Raw genomic sequence first — 20,130 nt, 5'->3', positions numbered from 1 at the left:
ATACCTGTTCAAAGAAGCAGATAAAAATTCGCTTGATGCCTTGATGAGAGACAATCTCCACTTCTTCCAAATTAACAGTGTAAGTTTAGACCAAATGTGCCTTGAATTCAAAGAAACTATATCGACAGTAATTGAGAGATGGCAGTCCTGATCCTCCCTGGTACACAAAATGGATTAGAACAATGTTACAGAAACAGCAAAAAAAGAATGCATAATTTAAATGAACGCAAAATACCCAAGATTTGTTATCTTTAACAGAAGCTCTCAATGCGAGATGCTTATAACAGTTTCCATAACAAAACTTTGTCACTAAACCTGGCAGAAAATCCAAAGAGATTCTGGTTGTATATAAAGTACGCTAGTGGCAAGACACAAGCAATGTCTTCTCTGCACAATAAATGGAAATACTATTGAAGACAGTGCTGTTAAAGCAGGGTTACTAAAGACAGCCTTCTGAAATTCCTTCACCAAGGAAGACGAGACAAACATTCCACAGTTTGAATCAAGAACAGCTGCCAACATGAGTAACTTGGATGCAGGTATCTTCAGAGTAATAAAGCAACTCCAATCACTTAATAAAAGCAAGTCTCCCAGTCCAGACTGTATGCCAATTAGTTTCCTTTCACAGTATGCCGATGCAATAGCTCCATACTTAACAATCATATACAACTTCTTGCTTGATGAAAGATCTGATATCATTAACATTGATAAGCAGCAGGATTTTGGAACATATATTGTGTTGGAACACTACGAATTACCTTGGAGAGAATGGCCTATTGACACCCAGGCAACACACATTTAGAAAATACTGTTCTTGTGGAACACAACTAGCTCTTTATTTGTGCAAAATGTTGAGTGCTATTAACAATGGATTTCAAATTGATTCCATATTTCTAGATTTCCAGAAGGCTTTAGACACTATACCTCACAAGCTGCTTGTAATCAAATTGTGTACTTATGGAATATCATCTCAATTACGCAACTGGACTTGTGATTTCCTGCCAGAAACAAAGAAAACTTACAAAATGCAATGCATCTAATAAAGAGACTGCCTGTGATATGCTTTTATTTTGGAGTAATGCTGCGCAGTGTGGGATCCTTACCAGACAGGATTAGCAGAGTACATCGAGAAAGTTCAAAGAAGAGCAGCATGTTTTGTATTATTGAGAAATAGGTGAGAGACTGTCACGGACATGATACAGGATTTGGTGTGGGCCGTTAAAACAAAGGCACTTTTCATTGCAGCGGGATCTGCTCATGAAATTTCAATCACTATCTTTCTCTTCTGAATGCGAAAATATTTTTTGATTGTGGACCTACATAGGGAGAAATAACCATCATAATAAAATAAGGGAAATCAGAGCCCACATAGGTGTTCATTTTTCCCACACACTACTCAAGGGTGGAATAATAGAAGATTATTCTGAAGTTGGTTCAATAACCCTCTCGCAAGCACTTAAGTATGATTAGCAGAATGTCCTTGTAGATGTAGATGTTGTCTATTAAGAATGAAGATGGTGACAAGATGTCCTCTCTTCCACTTCTCTCTAGAACATTAGTTTCAAAAAAATTGTTGATGTCAGTCCAAATGTGTACAAAGCACTCAATATTTACAGCTTTACTCTGGCAACAAATGTCATACTCAAAGTATCTTTTCTGTTTAAAATACTCCAGCAACAAACTGTCCAACTGAAATGACCTTTTCTGTTTTAAAATTCATTGAGAACTACCTACGGACAGCTGAGAATCAAGAAAACCTGGTCATTCTTGTGATACTAGCCATAGAATCAGGAATGATAGTCAGTCTTGATTTGGAGGAAGTGATAAATGAATTCCCAAATAGCATCCATTTGTCTAAGGTGGCTAAATTTTGGTAACAGTCAAGTAAATGGTTTTGCATCCTGTATTTTGCATGGATTAAATTTCACATTTAAGTGAAATAATTTTGGTATAGTGTATTAAACTGTAGCAATTTTCTTCGTATTTTTGCTATATATTGTGTCCATGTTTGATTTTTCTCACATAATTATTGGGTAAAAGAGGCTATTGAACTGTAGTAGGAATTTTATTATTTCTGAACATTTAATTTGCACATGAACTTTCTGTTATACATTACAGTATTTACATATTTCAATAAGTTTAAAATTGAAGTTAGTGACTACAATGTTTTATTGTTGGTAGTCCATAAACGAATGGCAATGCTGAAGTTTTGGAAGGGGGAACATAAAATAAATTACAGCACAGTGGCATTATACAACCTAAATACAGACTTGCCAGCACACCACCATATCTGAACTGTTCTAAAATTTTGATGTCCCACATCAACCAAACCGCAAACTTCTGGCTGTGGATTCTCTCTTCAGAAATTATATGTTCACTGTCCTGCTCAATGAACTAATAATCCCATAGGTGCTGTTCATGTATCCCCTTTACACCAATGGTTAATGGGTTGCCTAACTCATTACAATTCCAAACACAATCAAAAGGAGCTTTGATGCCAACAATCTCAAACTTCAACAGCCCATGACACTGAAAGAATGTGTTTTTAAATGGGGTTTCCTCTTAAAAAAGGATAAGTTTGCCATCCTGCACAGTGTACATTACTCTTTCATGACTATCCCCAACAGAAGGAGCATTTTTGCCATTTCAACTCTTTGGCTAACTCAAGCCATTACTTGCACTTTATTCCTTGTCCATTCAGACTATTCTCAAGCTTCCTGGGTTGTATCCATACCTTTGTCCAGTCTCCAGAGCAGTAATGCACTTACAGATATTCAGAATGAGGCTAGCAGAGTTGAAACATATTTTAAACCTCTTGCCCAATGTGGCTTGTTTGACTACATTACAGTCATCTACCTTGTTCCACACCTTACTGCTGCCAACCGAAAATCTCAAATGTTCTAATTCTGCCTGTGTTGACTTTTAAAATCAACTACTCCATCTCCATAATTATGGAGCATTATACAGAAATATCACAGCACCAAATGCCAGCCACATCTCCACACAAGCAGGTTGCTTTACAACATCCAACATGACAGTGTACACAAACACCACACTCAATCATTTCTCACTACTCTATGGCAGTCCGTACATTTGTTCATAATGACAGTGTTTATTTAGCATAGACACATTATTTAATGATACATGTTCATGAAAATATACAATACATCTAAAAACAAAGATGATGTAACTTACCAAACGAAAGTGTTGGTATGTTGATAGGCACACAAATAAACACAAACACACAATGCTTTCGTTTGGTAAGTTACATCATCTTTCTTTTTAGATATATTTTTACCACTTGGAATGTTTCCCTCTATTATAAAAATATACAATACTTTACACATTTCTGTTTGATTTTTCTCAAAAACAACTGGCTTATGACACTTATTTTATGGAAGGCACCTGTGTAGATCATTTATAAACTTTATTGAGTAATCTAAACGTAAGGGTTTTAATGGAGATTCATGATTTTTGTATGTGATTTAACTAGGAAGAGAGTCGAGAATAAGATTGGATTAGGTTGTGTTCACTTCCCATGTATAAAGTATAAAATGAACAAAAAATTTGAACTAACATACAGTAAAGAAATTAATAAAAATACTTTTGGATTACAAGATACCACCAAAAAGCAGAACTGCATTTTGGCGGATGAACTAGTTGTGGTGGAGGTTGTGTCTAGCTCTGAAAGCCAGCAAGTTTTCTTTTTCTTTGCGTGCCTATCAGTGACTCAACACGTCTGTGCTTTTTGTCTTCTTTGGTGAGTGGTCTTCTTTAATGTAAAAAAGTGAACTTAATTACTTTTTATCCTGTAAATCACTGAAAAATTAATAATCATCCTTTATAATAAATTTACTGTTGGTTATTATAATATGGTACTACATCTTTTAGTTTTCTTTCCATGGAACACTGTCTATTGTCGCTTAATGACTGTAAACAAGTGTGTGTTAACATATAGATACACCAGAATCAAACTTCTAATTATCTAATACTTTTACAGCAGATTTTTATCACTAAAATAGTCAAATTTAATAGAGATTCAACATCTCAACAATCTTCACAATGTCAGTGTTGCCATCTCAGACTTCTGAATATGTTGTGGCCATTTAGAATCCTTAATGCTGTTTCATAATGGCCGTGAACTTGTCAGTGCTAAAGCAGTCAACTTGATGTGGCACAATGGTGTTTGATTACAGTCACATGCTTTATGTTACGCAGAGCTCACTTTAGGTGAATAATGTATATACATGACATTGGAAGAACGGGTGCTTCTATTCTGATGAAAATGCCATGTTACTCAAAGAACACGAATCATTAAATGTAATATTTGAAGCAATGAGTTTTTTAAGTGATGGTGAATGCAGAAGTACGTTAATTGTGAAGTGACATCTTTGAAATGTTATAAAATTGCGACTGAAAAAAAAGAAAAAAAGAAAAAGAGTTTTAAATTAGGTGACAAATTTTCTCAAGTATCAGTCATATTAATTTGGAATTGGCTTTAACATGACAATGAGGCAAACCAACTATTAATGTTTTAAGATATGTGCTTATGTGAAGTATATGCACTTTGAGAGCACCTGAGCATTTCAGTAACTTACACTTACTTACCTTTCACTCGAAGCTGAGCAGAGTAGTTGCCACTGGCAGCATTGTTGGAAGCCACACAAGTGTACATGCCACTGTGTCTTGATGACAGCTTTGTGAAAACCAGCATGCTGTAGAATTCACTGCTCTCTTTTTCAGTTACCTGCATAAAAGTAGGCATCTTTTATAGGCAAACCAAGAATGTAAAGATTTTACGTAATTTCACTGGATATACCTTCCCATCTAGATGAAAATATCAACATCTCATCTTACTAATTTTTGGAAATTCCAACAATGATTTACTATTAGCAAGTTCAATGGGATAAATGTCACAGTCTGTATTGTGTTTAATCACTGTCAATTCATTCATTCATAGTGTCCTACAGATCCACGTCATTGATGAAATCTGATTGCATGCAATGTCTTTCTCTTTCAAACTGCAAGACAGGCCTATTGCATTCATTTCTTTGCATATCAAGAATTAGTATTCCTAAACAACTTTTGCAGACAATTTTTACTACACAGGAAAAGGGGAACCACTAAGTCATACACACATCAAAAAAAGTTTTGCATCACCCTGATTCCCAGAACTCCTGAAAGGTAGATGTTGACTGTGGATATTGTATCACAGACACAGTCCCTTTGACTGTTCAGAGATGCCAGTAAACCCAACCAAAAATGTAAACAACCATGAATGAGCAGTACCTATTTAGACAGAGGGGGTCCGACAGCCTATCCGTTCCAGTCATTTCACCAGGAAGGAGGTATGCGGCTCATGTTGTCTGTAGTTCAACCATGCCTAGATGGTGAGTACCGCAGTTTGACTGTGTCCGCATTGTTACTTTGTGCCAGTAAGGGCTCTCAACAAGGGAAGTGTCCAGGTGTCTCAGAGTGAACCAAAGTGATGTTGTTTGGACATGGAAGAGATACAGAGAGACAGGAACTGTCGATGACATGCCTTGCTCGGGCCACCCAAGGGTTACTACTGCAATGGAGATGACCGCTACCTACAGATTATGGCTCAGAGGAACCCTAACACCAATGCCACCACGTTGAATAACACTTTTTGTGCAGCCACAGGATGTCGTGTTATGACTCAAACTGTGCTCAATAGGCTAAATGATGCACAACTTCACTCCTGAAGTCCATGGCGAGGTCCATCTTTGCAACCACGACACCACACAGTGCAGTATAGATAGGCCCAACAACACACCGAATGGGCTGCTCAGGATTGGCATCATGTTCTCTTCACCGATGTGTGTCGCATATGCCTTCAACCAGACAATCGTCGGAGACATGTTTGGAGGCAACCCGGTCAGGCTGAACACCTTAGACACACTGTCCAGTGAGTGCAGCAAGGTGGAAGTTCCCTGCTGTTTTGGGGTGGCATTATGTAGGGTCGACATACGACGCTGGTGGTCATAGATGGTGCCGTAATGGCTGTACGAGATATGAATGCCATCCTCCGACCAATAGTGAAACCATATTGGCAGTATAATGGCGAGACATTCATCTTCATGGATGACAATTAACGACCCCATAGTGCACATCTTGTGAATGACTTGCTTCAGGATGATGACATCGCTCGACTAGAGTGGCCAGTGTGTTCTCCAGACATGAACCCAATCGAACATGCCTGGGATAGATTGAAAAGGGCTGTTTATGGACAATGTGACCCACCAACCACTCTGAGGGATCTATGCCGAATCGCCATTCAGGAGTGGGGCAATCTGGACCAACAGTGCCTAGATGAACTTGCGTATAGTATGCCACAACAAATACTGGCAAGCTTCAATACAAGAGGACATGTTACTGGGTATTAGAGGTACCAGAGAGTACAGCAGTCTGGACCACCAGCTCTGAAGGTCTCGCTGTATGGTGGTACAACATGCAATGTGTGGTTTCCATGAGCAATAAAAATGGCAGAACTGATATTTATGTTGATCTCTATTCCAATCTTCTGAGTAGGTTGTGGAATTCTTGAAACTGAGGTGATGGAAAACTTTTTTGATGTGTGTATATTCCCAAGGAAACACTCTTTCATTTCTTTAAAGTCAAAAAATCATGCAGTTTAAGATTTGTCTGTGCCCACATGTTTCTAAGGTTTTACACATCCTCCATTACAGTCTCGAACTCTCCCCATGCAATTTCTATATTTTTGGTACATTGAAGAAAGACATTGGTGGCTGTCCATTTCCTTCAGATGAAGAGGTGCACACTTGGGTACAAACAAAGTTCTGTAGGCAACCACAAACATTTTTCCATGAGGGCATTGACCATCTTGTCTCACAGTGGTATAAATGCATTAACAGTTATGGTGATTACTTTTCAAATAATAGACAGTTTACTCACTTTTTCGTATCTCTCTCCTTATCATTTGGCTGCTCTTTATATAATAAAATAGGTTGGAACAATGTGTTGTTTGTCAAGGGTTGTTTGTACAGTTTATGTTTACTGGAAACTTGATAAAACATAATGTTTCCTGTACGTTTTCTTAGGCTTATAACAAGAGAAAAAAGCAGAATGTGAGTTGACTGTGGTGAAATGAGTGTTGTTTGTACAGGGTGGTGAGAAATAATGTGTTAGAAAGTGTTTGTATACTGTGGTTTAATCATATGCCATAAATCAGTCTCTTTGTGGTATTATTGTATTGTTGCTCTGAAAATTCTATAGCTCATTCAACAAAGTCTCAGTTCACTTTTCAGTATGGAAGCATGGATATTGGAACAGCATTTGTTTACCATAGTTACTTTACACAAATTCTGGACATATGTTACAATGAATCACACATTCAACAGCTCCTTCAGGAATGATCACTTGTCCCTGAGATCACACTAATGAAAGTAAGTCCAACTGTAATGACAAAATTTAAGCATCCTTTGGTACAGATTTTGTGCATTGTTTTTACTGTTTTTGACAGGCTCATCAGACGATTTGAAAAGACTGAATCCCATCATGACTCTGCCAAATCTGCCATCTTTATACGAGGACAACCCTGTGTCATGATTTGGGCTTGTCGAGCATCTTTTAAAGTTGTATCACATGTCCGACGACATGTGTGCCTCATCACGCACGTCCATGATCATTCAGACTTAGTTTGCAATCTACTCTTCTCGCCACTGCCTCCACCAAAATATGAGTTTGTGAAGAAGACAATCATAGGATGCCTTGCCTGCACACCACAAGAATTAATAATCAAGATCTTGTATGAGGAACACTTGGGGGACTAAACCCCATCACAACTCTGGCGCCACCTTCGGCTACTTGTGAATGAGCGTACCATGCCGGATGTCACACTGTGGGTGGTGTGGTCTGTCAAGCTGCCTACTGACCTACAGATCCACTTGCTATCACACTCTTTCGAGTCAATTGGCTCTCGTCTCCACATCACAGACCAACTGTATTCATCGCTACGACAACGCCACCCAGCTCACCACTCGACACTAGCTGGCCCAACTGCTCCTGCTTACCGGCCGTCTGCTGGCAGAGGGAGGGCTCGCTCTGCCTCCACACCTTCTACATCGCCTGGCAGCATCCGCTAACTCTCTCCACCATCTGAACACTTTAGGATCGCCCACCATATGTGCCAGTATACATGCCAGAACAAATTGACAAGGACAAGCCTCCTCCACTCCCACAGTCATCACCACCACCACATCCGGGTCATTCTGCTGGTACCACAAGTTTTTTGGAAATAATGCTAAGAAGTGCCGGTTACCTTGCCAGCACCCAAACGCTGACCGCAGGACCTAAAAGAAGCCAAATCCTGGGGGTAACCTCACAGGCGTCCTCATACATTGCACTCTGTCCACTCATCCGGCTGGTCGAATGGTCGTTAGTATGTGACTGACATTTTGTCACAGCTCATTTTCCTAATCGACACTGGTGCTGATGCGTCCATTATACGTACATCGATGGCTCCCCCCATCTTTTCACTGATGAAGTCACTTCTACGAGCTGTCAACGCATCGAAATTACAAACCTCAGGCACTGTCAAAGTTACGGTGCACCTATCTCATTCTCAGTGTTTTCCATGGACTTTCTACATTGCCGACATCAATGAACCATTTCTCGGTATGGATTATTTGTCCCATTACAGACTCTCTCCAAACGTAGTTCATGGTTCAGTGCTACCCCTCTAACGCTCAGATGCTGTGCTCCCTCACTTATGTTCCACACTCTGTTTCTCAGAGTGACATGTGAGTTAGAAGGCGAGTGCTCCACCCTCGCGGGCGACATTGTGACCTGAGTCACTAATCTACTATCAGAATATGACTCGGTGGCACAACTCCACTGGGAAAACGACGAGCTGAAACAATGCATAGAGCACACTTACAACGAGCTTGTTGCGGCTCGTACCTTGCTGCTGAAACTGCAGCCCACAGTTCCACCACCTAATCAAGCTTCTCTGGCCGACACCAGCTGGAAAACTCATCAGGTTAGTCCAAAAACATTAATTGCTTGTGACAATTCACATCCGGTAGACTCCACACCCCTGACGCGCTCGCCATGCTCAGTGCCATGTGCTTCAAACAATGCCCATCACGCAGGCAGACCACCCTGCGTGATGTTGACATTCCGCCTCTCTTTCATGCCAGCCATGTGATTCGGCGGCCATCGCTGTTCCACGCGTGACGCCAATGCCACTCTCGCCTGCGCCGGTTACCGAGTGCAAGGTTGAGAGCAGACAGTTGTTCCGCATTCCGACCCACTCCGCGCTTCCCGAGCAGCCGTCCTCTCCAAACAAGCGCACACCGCGCTCACATACTAGGCGTGTGACTTTCAGGTTGCCTTTTCCCACTTGCACTAATGGCTACACCTCGTCATGCCCTACTCATCCAAAAACCTCAACTTCATGCCATTCGGACTGAAAAATGCAGCACAAACGTGGCAGTGTTTCATTGACTCCATCTTACGACAGTTTGAGTTTGCTTCACATATATGGATGACTTACTCTTTCCAGCAAGTCAGCTTCAGCTGAGGAACATGAAAATCATTTATCCATGGTCCTCCAGACCCTGAACTCCAATGGCATCGAGGTCAACAAAGACAAATTCCAATTGCATCCGACCTCCGTCACTTTCTTGGGTTACACCATCTCCACCGACTGAATACAGCTTCCCAAATCTCGCGTGCAGGCCATCACATCAATGCCACCCCCGGCTACTTTCAAAGAACTCTTGACATTTCCTGGGCACAGTAAATTACTACTGTCATCACCTGCCCTCTTCCACCACTGTACAGGCCACGCTGACAGACTCGCTGTCGGGCAAACAGACTTCAGGACTCAAACCCGTTTGCTGAACTGCACATATGCTGGATGCCTTCAATGCACTAAAGACTTCTTTAGCTTTACGCTCGCCCTCCCCGACCCCTCGAGTGAGTTGTTCATCACTGTGGATGCCAGTGACATCGCGGTGGGAGCGGTACTACAGCAACGCAAGGCAGACACGGTTTCCCCTCTTCATTTGTTCTCTAAAATACTATCAACAGCTTATTCTTCATCGTCACGAATCACAAACCACTCACAGATGCTTTCTGCAACCCCCCCCTCCCCCCACCCCACACACACACAAAGACCCACCCTCTCGGCGTTTCCGCCACTTTGATATAGTCTCCCAATTCACAACCGATGTTTGCTCCATCAAAGGCATGGACAACATAGACACAGATTTTTTCTAGCGGATCAATACTATTTCGTGCATCATTGACTTATCCAACCAGGCTGTCCTACAAGCCTCTGACGAGGAATCTCAAGCTCTCCTCATGGACCTTCAAACATCCCATGTGTTTACCAAACCTAAATTCCCTGATGTTGTGGATGAGGTGTGGTGAGACTCTTCTACTGGTACCTTAAGCCCGTTGCTCCAGCCCCCTCTGCACCAGCAGGCCTTCGACATGCTGCATAACCTCGCTCACCCTGGCATCCTTGCCACTACACAGCTCGTCTCCGAGTGTTTCATTTGGAAAAATATAAAACAGGACTGTCAGACCTGGGCATGCAGCTGCGTCCCGAGTCAATGCAATAAAACCGGCCACCACACCACGCCACCACTGGGCAAGTTCGACATCCCCCCAGGATGATTTTGTCATGTACATATCAGTATTATTGGTCCTCTTCCACCGTCGGAGGGCCACAGATATATTTTATCCACAAACGATCACATGTCCCTCTGGGTAGAGGCAGTTCCATTACCTGACATCACGCCCGCGACCGTGGCTGAGGGCTTCATCTGCTCATGGATTGCTAGATTCGGCTGTCCAACAACCATCACCAGCAACCAGGGTCGGCATTTCGAGTCTTCCCTGTTCACCATTTTACGTAACATCGGCAGCATAAAGAAAATTCATGCCACAGCCTACCACCCCACAAAGCAACAGGTTAGTAGAACAGTGGCACTGCACGCATCCTGAAAACGGCCTTCAGATGCCACGACTGCCTCCAGTCCGAAGCACTTCCATGGATGCTCCTCGGTCTCCACTCAACTTTCAAGTCCAACTTACAGGGTACTATCTCAGAATTCGTCTTCAGGGAGAACCCTGTCCTACAGGGAACTCATTCAGCCTCAGCTACCAGAAGACTCCCCCCCCCAGATTTCATAAGTTGCATGTGCACTCACTTCAAACATGCACGCCTGCACCCAATTATCAGCCACTCCCCACCGGACACTTATGTGCCAACCGCTCTCAACACTTGCTCCCATGTGATACTGAGAGATGATTCGGTCTGACAGCCTCTGCAACCACCTTATCATGGGTCCCTTTAAAGTCCTCTGGCAGGGTGATACGGCACATCATCGTCAAAGACTGTCCACAAACTGTTTCGTTACACCGAATCAAACCAGCATCCGTGCACCCCGACGCCTCTCTGCTGGCTCAGTCAGGTTCTCCTAACGACTCTCCTGTCAGTCTCCCTCCCGTCGTGAAGTCCGACAATGTTTCTCCTCGGGCCACCATGCCGATTTTATCATGCAATGCCTGTCTGTCACCATCCCGATTCCATACACTGTTCTATATGCAAGAAAAATAATCACTAAGAAAAGGAGTGCTACTTTAAAAACAAAAATAAAATTCTATAGCTAGACATGAGATATTTGAAGCCGAGGCCTCACTATGAAAGGACAAACCATAAAGAAGAAATCTGTAATTATAATAATGAATGTAAAACAAAAATAGCGTTTTTTGCCTTAGAAGACATCAAAGAAGATACAATTGTGGCAGCTACAATGACAACAACACTGAATTTTGAACATAACAAAGTTGAGCAGGATCAATTTTTGAACAGGCAAGACTTTTCCACGTAAATAGATGGAAGTGTGGAGCTACTTTGTGATTGGTTGTCCTTCATGCTCTCTAGCTTTAATGTTGATGTCATTTGAGCTAACATGCTCATTCGGATGAATGAGTACTGAAGTAGTTACTGTGCATTTAAATGGTGTTGATCACACTTTGTTCCAATCAGCTATGCCAGTTAACTAAAGTGGTGACCCCAATTTCACAGATTATTCATGACATTCAACATTGGGCTAACACAGGGCATTTGTTTACAATCACACATTTAGATCATCAGCAAGAGGATGGGTTCTTCCTTCAGAAGGAAGAATCAAGTGCCAAACTTCAAATGACCATTATTTCATCAACACAAGAATACTCAAATCAGAGAGGAAATGAGGCACTGACTAATTAATTTCATGGGCCCTTAATGCTAATGGCAGACCAATTGTGAATAAAACAATGGACAGTGTGTTACAGTGTTGATATAACCATGCAGCAGAGTGCCATGTACAATGAATCCAATAGATTGGACAGTTTTTTCATTTCTATACTCCCTATGTCTGACAAAATTCGCATTGCAAACAGAGATTTGTTAAGACACTTCAGCAGTTCTGTGGTGTGCTCCTCCCAGTTGAATTTATTATCAAGCTGTAATCCCAAGAATTTAACACTGTCCACTTCTTGTATCTTCTTGTCATCGTATGTTAGACATATACTCGTGGGACACCCCTTACAAGTTCTGAACTGCATGTAATGTGTTTTTTCAAAGTTTAGTGACAAAGAATTGGCTAGGAACCAGTGATTAATGTCCACAAATATTTTATTGGCTGATCTTTCTAAGACTACACTTGATTTGCTATTTATTGCAATGTTTGTATCATCAGCAAACAAAACAAACTTGGCATCTGATAATGTTACTGACGAAAGGTCATTGATATATGCAAGAAAAAGTAAGGGGCCCAAAATGGAACCTTGTTGGACCCCCACATGTAATTAGTTCCCAGTTGGATGATGTCTGACAGCTTGATACATGTCTCTTTCCTAATAACACCCTTTGTTTCCTGCCAGAGATATAAGATTTTAACCATTTTGCAGCATTTCCTGTTACACTATAATATTCTAATTTACTTAAAAGGATATTGTGATTTACACAGTCAAATGCCTTTGACAGATCGCAAAATATACCAGTTGCCTGCAATTTTTTGTCTAATGAATGAAGCACATTTTCACTGTAAGTGTAGATAGCCTTCTCAATATCAGAACCTTTTAGAAATCCAAACTGTGACTTTGACAGTATGTTATTTGAGATAATATGGTTATAAAGCCGACTGTACATTACTTTTTCGAAAATTTTTGAGAATCCTGGCAACAGTGAAATTGTACGGAAATTTGATGGTATTTCTTTATCTCCCTTCTTAAACAGTGGCTTAACTTCAGCATATTTCAGCCATTCAGGAAATATTCCACTGATAAACGACTGGTTACACAGATAGCTTAATATGTTACTTAGCTCAGAATCACATTCTTTTATTAACTTTGTTGATATTTCATCATAACCACTAGATGTTTCTGATTTTAAAGATTTAATGATGGACATTATTTCTGTTGGGGTAGTGAGGGTCAAATTCGTATTATGGAAGTTACTTGAAATGTCTGGTCTGAGGTATTCCATAGCAACATCTACCGATCCTGACAACCCCATCTTTTCAGTAACAGTTATAAAATGTTTGTTAAAAAGTTCTGCAACACTATACACATCTGTCACCAATGTATCATTTAATCTTAATGCTATTTGTTCTTCTTCATGTCTGGTTCTACTGGTCTCCTCCTTCACTATATCCCATACTGTCTTTATTTTGCTATCTGATATGACTATCTTTTCCTTGTAATATATTTGCTTTGACATCCGTATTACAGTCTTTAATATTTTGCAGTATTTCTTATAATCTGCTATAGCATCAACATTGGAAATGTTTCGGATTGACAGATACAGTTTTCTTTTTGTTTTACAAGATACCCCTATTCCTCGAGTAATCCATGGCTTCTTTGTAGACTTTGCTCTAACCTTGATAAGTTTTGGTGGAAAGCAGCGTTCGAATAAGGTAAGCACTTTATTAGCAAAAGTGTTATATTTTTCATTCATGCCATGAGCACTGTAAACATTAGTCCAGTGAATGTCTCTGAGGAGTGTCCTAAAATAATCAATTTTTGGCTTAATGATTACCCTCTTGAGCTCAGATTTAACAGATTTTATATCCTGTTCAGCATTAACATTTAACAGAAGGAACTGTATGTCATGGTCTGAGAGGCCATTGACTATTGGTTTTGTAATGTAATTTTGTTCATTGGCCTTTTCTATAAAGATATTATCAATGGCTGTTTGTGAGCAAGTGGCTATCCTAGTGGGGAACTTAACAGTGGGAATTAAGTTGAATGATAGTGTTAATAACTCAAATAAGTTCTTATTGGGAGAATCTCTAAGGAAATCTACATTGAAATTACCAGCAACCACTATTTCTTTGTTTTTGGTTGTTAAATGGGCCAGTACAGCTTCAAGGTGGTTTACAAACAGATTAAAGTTACCCGCAGGTGCCCAATATACACTTAATATTATGAAGGATTTTTTGTGAAGTTCTAATTCTGTTGCACTTGCTTCCATATGCTGTTCTAGGCAAAATTTATGAATGTCAATGTTCTTAAATTTATGACAGTTCCTGATGAATGTGGCAACTCCTCCTTTCTCTATTTCTGATCTACAAAAGTGAGATGCTAACCTAAACCCTGTAACACTTAAAAGTTCTGTACCAGTGGTCACATGATGTTCAGAGAGGCAGATTATGTCAGCTCGGTTTCAAGTCTCTAATTCATCTATGCAGATAGTTAATTCATTAATTTTATTTCTCAGTCCTCGAATATTCTGATGCAATAAAGACAGCTGACATTTCACATTGACTGAGTTAAAATTGGGTACAGTTAAAACATCTGCTGACTGTTGAAAATTCTTAACCAATGGCTGTTTATGCTGATGTAATAAGCTGGAATTATGTTTGTTGATTTCTTTCTCAAACAGAAGGTTTGTCTCAGTTCTAACCTCTCTTAAAATTTGCTTTCTTTCTGTCCTCCCTACCCTAAAAAAGGGTCTTTTCTGAACCCTATAACCGCTGGTATTTTACCACTCATGACAGTGCCTCCCCCCTTTAACTTTCCTGCTATTTCCCCAGTCAATTTACCCTTCCCTTCCTGTTGAGGTGAAGGCCATGCCTAGTATAATCCCACCTACTGAGAGAATCAACAGGAACCACACCAATGTGTGACCCCGCACCTGACATGAGCAGCCGTTCCAGCTCCAAATTAACTCTCTTGACAGAAGAGTTCAAATTAGGTCGGTCATGGCACCGAAGAACAGTTACAAACTCAACACCAGTATGCTTCGATGCCGATGCAATCTTCGGCAGGTCACACTCTATACTGTACCCAGGATCTCTGTCAATACTGTAACCTGCCCCACCCACTATAACCACGGTGTCTTCCTTAGTGAAATCTTTGCAAAGTGATCCTAAATCCTCTGTCACCTGTTCCAGACCAGCACTAGGTTTAAAAAAATTGGTGACTTGGTATTCTGATCCTAGTTCATCCTGCAAAAGTTGGCCAACACCTCTTCCATGGGAACTACCTAACAACAACACCTGTCTACACCTGCAGCTGCTTGAGGCTCACCAGCTTCTAACTGAAGCAACAGGTCAAATCTATTTTCCACGTTCACCATGAAGCTGTCAGACAAGGTTCTAGGCCTGTTCCTCCTGTTGCCACTTCCCACCTCTCTTTACCCTTCTCCAACCTTAGCCTGTCAAGATCTCCTCTGGCCTGAAGGGTGGCAATTTTCCCCTCCTGTTCTAGTATCTTCCTATCTCTACTACAAATCTTACAAAACCACTGATGAGTCTCATTTACTTCCCGTATTCCCACGCCACTAGTCACCCACATGGAAAAAACTACAGCACCTATCACACCAAAGCCCCGACCTAACAATTCTACGGCAAGTCAAGCACTTTTCACTCATGATAGACGTAATAGATTATTAAGAATAAGTCAATTAAATTACAGATAAACACGAAAATATGGTTACACAAATTTGGCCTATACGCAACTGTGTGTAAACAAAAACAAAAGTGCAAAGTTTCTGAAACAACAACTTAAACTTTACGCTACTTTCCGGAAATGCTAGTTAAATAATGAAGGGATACGCTAAGTTAAATTGCTGGAGAGAGCAAGGAACAATAAACGAAATTCTATAGATTTGCTGCAGCAGAACGTAAACAGAAAATACGACTGTACGGTCTTTTCGCGTTTTCTGCTATTACGTAAAGAAAAATGAAACCTTTAATGGTACACTTAAAAGGCACACTAATACACATATTTACCACGTAATCAGTACTAATCTATACGTTTTTATAATCTAAAATGACTTTTCTTTACGAGAACACCTAAACTCGCGTTAGTCGCCAGGCTGCAGGGCTGCCAATGAAAAAGAGGACCACGACGCACTGTAGTCACACCTTTCATATGATGCCTTCTAACATCCATTAATCTTTCTACACGGAGAGGTGGGATATCATTTTAATGCGTAACAAGTTCAACCTAAAACAGGCGTAGAAACAAACAAAATGTCATTTCCAAAGAGTCCTGCGGGTACCGCTAAACGATCAGAAACAATGAAACGTAGAATCACGTTCTCAACACTCGCCGTTTATTCGAACAATTGCTGGTAGACATGTGTGCATAAACAGAGGCGGAAAGGATGCTTTACGAATCAGAAGAAACTACGCGCGAAAGAATACATCCACCTTCGAGACGCAATCATAAATCAGGGAAACATTGACATTGGAACAATGATAATCTCACCCTCGTCATACATAGTAAGACCGAGACACATGCACGAGTACACCAAGATGCCATGACCTACATAAGAAAATACGGACGACCTAACTTCTGCATAACATTCACATGCAACCCGTCGTGACGAGAAATCAAAGAACAACAGACAAGCCTCCATGTATCGACACGATATAATAGCCCTAGTTTCTGACAGAGTTATTTAAGTCTTCTCAAAATACCACATCTTTGGAACTGTTAGACGCTGGGTCCACATCAATCAAATGGCAAAAACGAGGAGTCTCACTCACACAATCTCATGTGGCTACTCGACACACGGATGTCAACAAAATCATCACCCAATCCACAACAAGATCTCGAACTGTACGACATAGTAATGGCCCATGCGGGCGATTAAACCTCAATTCGCCATTTATGAGTGATGGAATATGTACAAAAAATACCTAAAATCATACGTGGTCGACATATAAACCGGAGTTGATGGCTATTCCAAATACAGTAGGCGATCACCCAAACACGGTGACTTCACAGTAAAAATACAAATACGAGGCAGCGACGAACTAGAAGAAGGTAATCAATGCGTAGTACCATATAACACACTACTTTCCAAAATGTTCCAAGCATACATAAAGGTAGAATACCGGATTTCAGTGAAATTAATCAAATATGTTGTAAGTCTGTGAACAATGGCAGCGACATGGCAGTATTTCAAATACGCAAAGACAACGAACAACAAAACGGAAACGACGAGATCCTCATGTACCAAATTGGAAGATAAGTCAACAGTAACGAAGCAGCGTGGCGGATTTTCGGTTTTCCCATACACGAACGCGAACCAACTGTGCAACATCTAGCAGCACATTTGGAGAATGGACAGAGAATTTATTTTTCAAAATACGCCGCCAGAAAAATTGCAAGCGAACTGCCTCAGAACACGACATTAACGGATTTTTAACAACTGAGGCAAACGGATCCGTTCGCGAAAATAACACTACAAGTCGGCGTCCCTACCTACAACACGTGGAACACAACAGGAAAACTCTTTCAACGACGAAAACGAGGAATTCCAGTAGAAAGTCATTCATAAATGATGAAAACTGGAGCACTAGGCCTAATATACACCATACATCCGAACAGTGCCGAATGTTTGTACTGCGGTGTTACGAATTACGGGGACCAGTAAGTTTTACGGATCTCAAGACTGTTGACGATTACCTATGCCAGACGTACAGAGAAGCGTGCCAACGCTTAGGAATACTGGAAAACGAAAACCAATGGGAATTGACACTAGTTGTCTCAGCTGAAAAAATTTGCCATAATTCTAACAACTTGTAACTCGTCGAATCCAAAACAGCTATGGGACTCTTTCAAAGAAAGTATGGCTGATGTCATACTCTACCACATCCGACAAGCTCACCCTGAACTGACCCTCGGTTTCAACGACGACATCTCCAATGAATCACACATTCACGTAGAAGATAAATGTTTAAAAATAAACAACCATACCTTAGTGCAGCTTGGGTTGCAATCACCATGAAAAGATGCTATCAGTGTGCTAAACTTCGTTATCACTGAAAAGGAAAATATGAAGTGTATTGTAATACTTGTGTAATGTGAGTTTTTATATCTTTCTTGTGCAAGTGCAGCGGAATCTTTGGAATTGGTAAAACTAAAAGCGTGTTTAGTACTATGTTTTTTGTGTGTCTCTGAGGAGCCAATGTTTCTTAAATCTTTTGTAGTCTGTGATAAATAAATAATTTTAACAGTTACGATATTTAAAGTAACAACTCATTTGAAGAAACATATGGTATAAGTACCTGAAGATCCTTTGGGATTGGTGCGTTGTCTTTGAGCCATGAGAAACGAATCGGAAGGTCCCCAGAAGAAACGCTGCACGTCACCTGCGCCCTGGCTCCCTCTCGCACGTTGACCGGGAAGTTGAAGGGTTCCACCACTGGAGGACCTGGAAACAAAGGATACTGTGTTGCTGCCGTGACAGATACTTTGAGGTACACCCGAAGTTACGTCATCTGTCGATTACTCTTCGTCCAAGATAACCTGCTACGTCTTCCCTACCGAAAAATCCTCAGTCCAATCACAAATTTCGCTTGATACTGTGGTGTCACCGCCAGACACCACACTTGCTAGGTGGTAGCCTTTAAATCGGCCGCGGTCCGTTAGTATACGTCGGACCCGCGTGTCGCCACTGTCAGTGATTGCAGACCGAGCGCCGCCACACGGCAGGTCTAGAGAGACTTCCTAGCACTCACCCCAGTTGTACAACCGACTTTGCTAGCGATGGTTCATTGACAAAATACGCTCTCAGTTGCCGAGACGATAGTTAGCATAGCCTTCATCTACGTCATTTGCTACGACCTAGCAAGGCGCCATTACCAGTTACTATTGATGCTGTAAAACATGTACCGTCAAGAGCGATGTTCACCATTTATGGATTAAAGTTAAGTATTCCCCAACTACGTCCTTTTTTGCTAGTCTAATTTCCTTGACCTGTTCCAGACCTCACGCCAGTCTGCGTGAGCTAAAACGCGTGCCTTTCGGCTTCCTCTCACACCGGGTTGGCTCTCTTGCCAATCCACAACAGATACCCCATAGGATAGTACCTGTAATGACAAGCACAGGTGTTCTGCTGAGTCAAATTATTTTCGGAAATCAAGAAATGCTGCGTCTACTTGACTTCCCTGATCCATGGTTTCCAGTATACCATGTGACAAAAGTGCGAAATGGTTTTCATATGACTGAAGTTTTCGAAATCAATGCCGGTTGGCAAGGAGGAGGTTATTATGTTCGAGCTGCCTCACTATATTTTAACTCAGAACATGTTATAAGATGCTATAACACTTGGATCTCGAGGATACTGGACAGTAGTTTTATGGATCACATTTATTATCCTTCTTGTAGACGAGTGTGACTTGTGCTTTCTTTCAACTGCTGGACTCGGCATTTTGTTCGAGGTATCTATGACAGATTACAGTAAACAGAGGCACTAACTCAGCCGCAAGTTGGATATGGAATCTGATAGGGATTGCATCGGGCTCTGGCTCTTTGTTCAGGTTCAGTGATTTCAGTTGTTCCTCAATGCAACTGGCGCTAATATCTGTATCACTCATCTTTTCAGTGGTAAGATTATTAAATTGGTGCAATACTGCTGGTTTTCCTTTGTAAAAGAATATTTGAAAACGAAGTTAAGCTTTTCTCATTTGCTTCGCTACTCTCAGTTCAATTCCTGTCTCGTCCGTGAATGACTGGAGGTTAACTCTGGTACCACCAACAAACTTCGCATACGACCAGAATTTCTTTGGGTTGTCTCTGAAGGCCTCAAGCATTGCTCTCTGTACAGCCAGTCACGCTTTTAACGAT

At 41.0% G+C, this 20,130-nt stretch overlaps 1 protein-coding gene across 1 annotated transcript in view; it reads right to left on the bottom strand.

Annotated features, from left to right (window-relative positions):
- Nucleotides 1-20,130, bottom strand: part of LOC126094923 (Down syndrome cell adhesion molecule-like protein Dscam2) — an 873,814-nt gene that overhangs the window by 206,685 nt on the left and 646,999 nt on the right. Inside the window, exons 13-14 of the mRNA XM_049909573.1 lie at nt 18,570-18,715; nt 4,609-4,747 (exon numbers count right to left, since the gene is read on the bottom strand). Coding sequence (XP_049765530.1) covers nt 4,609-4,747; nt 18,570-18,715 — 285 coding nt within the window. The remainder of the gene's footprint in view (nt 1-4,608; nt 4,748-18,569; nt 18,716-20,130) is intronic.

Source organism: Schistocerca cancellata, chromosome 1 (genome assembly GCF_023864275.1).
Source record: "Schistocerca cancellata isolate TAMUIC-IGC-003103 chromosome 1, iqSchCanc2.1, whole genome shotgun sequence".
Taxonomy (NCBI): domain Eukaryota; kingdom Metazoa; phylum Arthropoda; class Insecta; order Orthoptera; family Acrididae; genus Schistocerca; species Schistocerca cancellata.
Note: the sequence above shows the minus strand (reverse complement) of the source record. Positions and strands in the feature narration are given on the sequence as shown.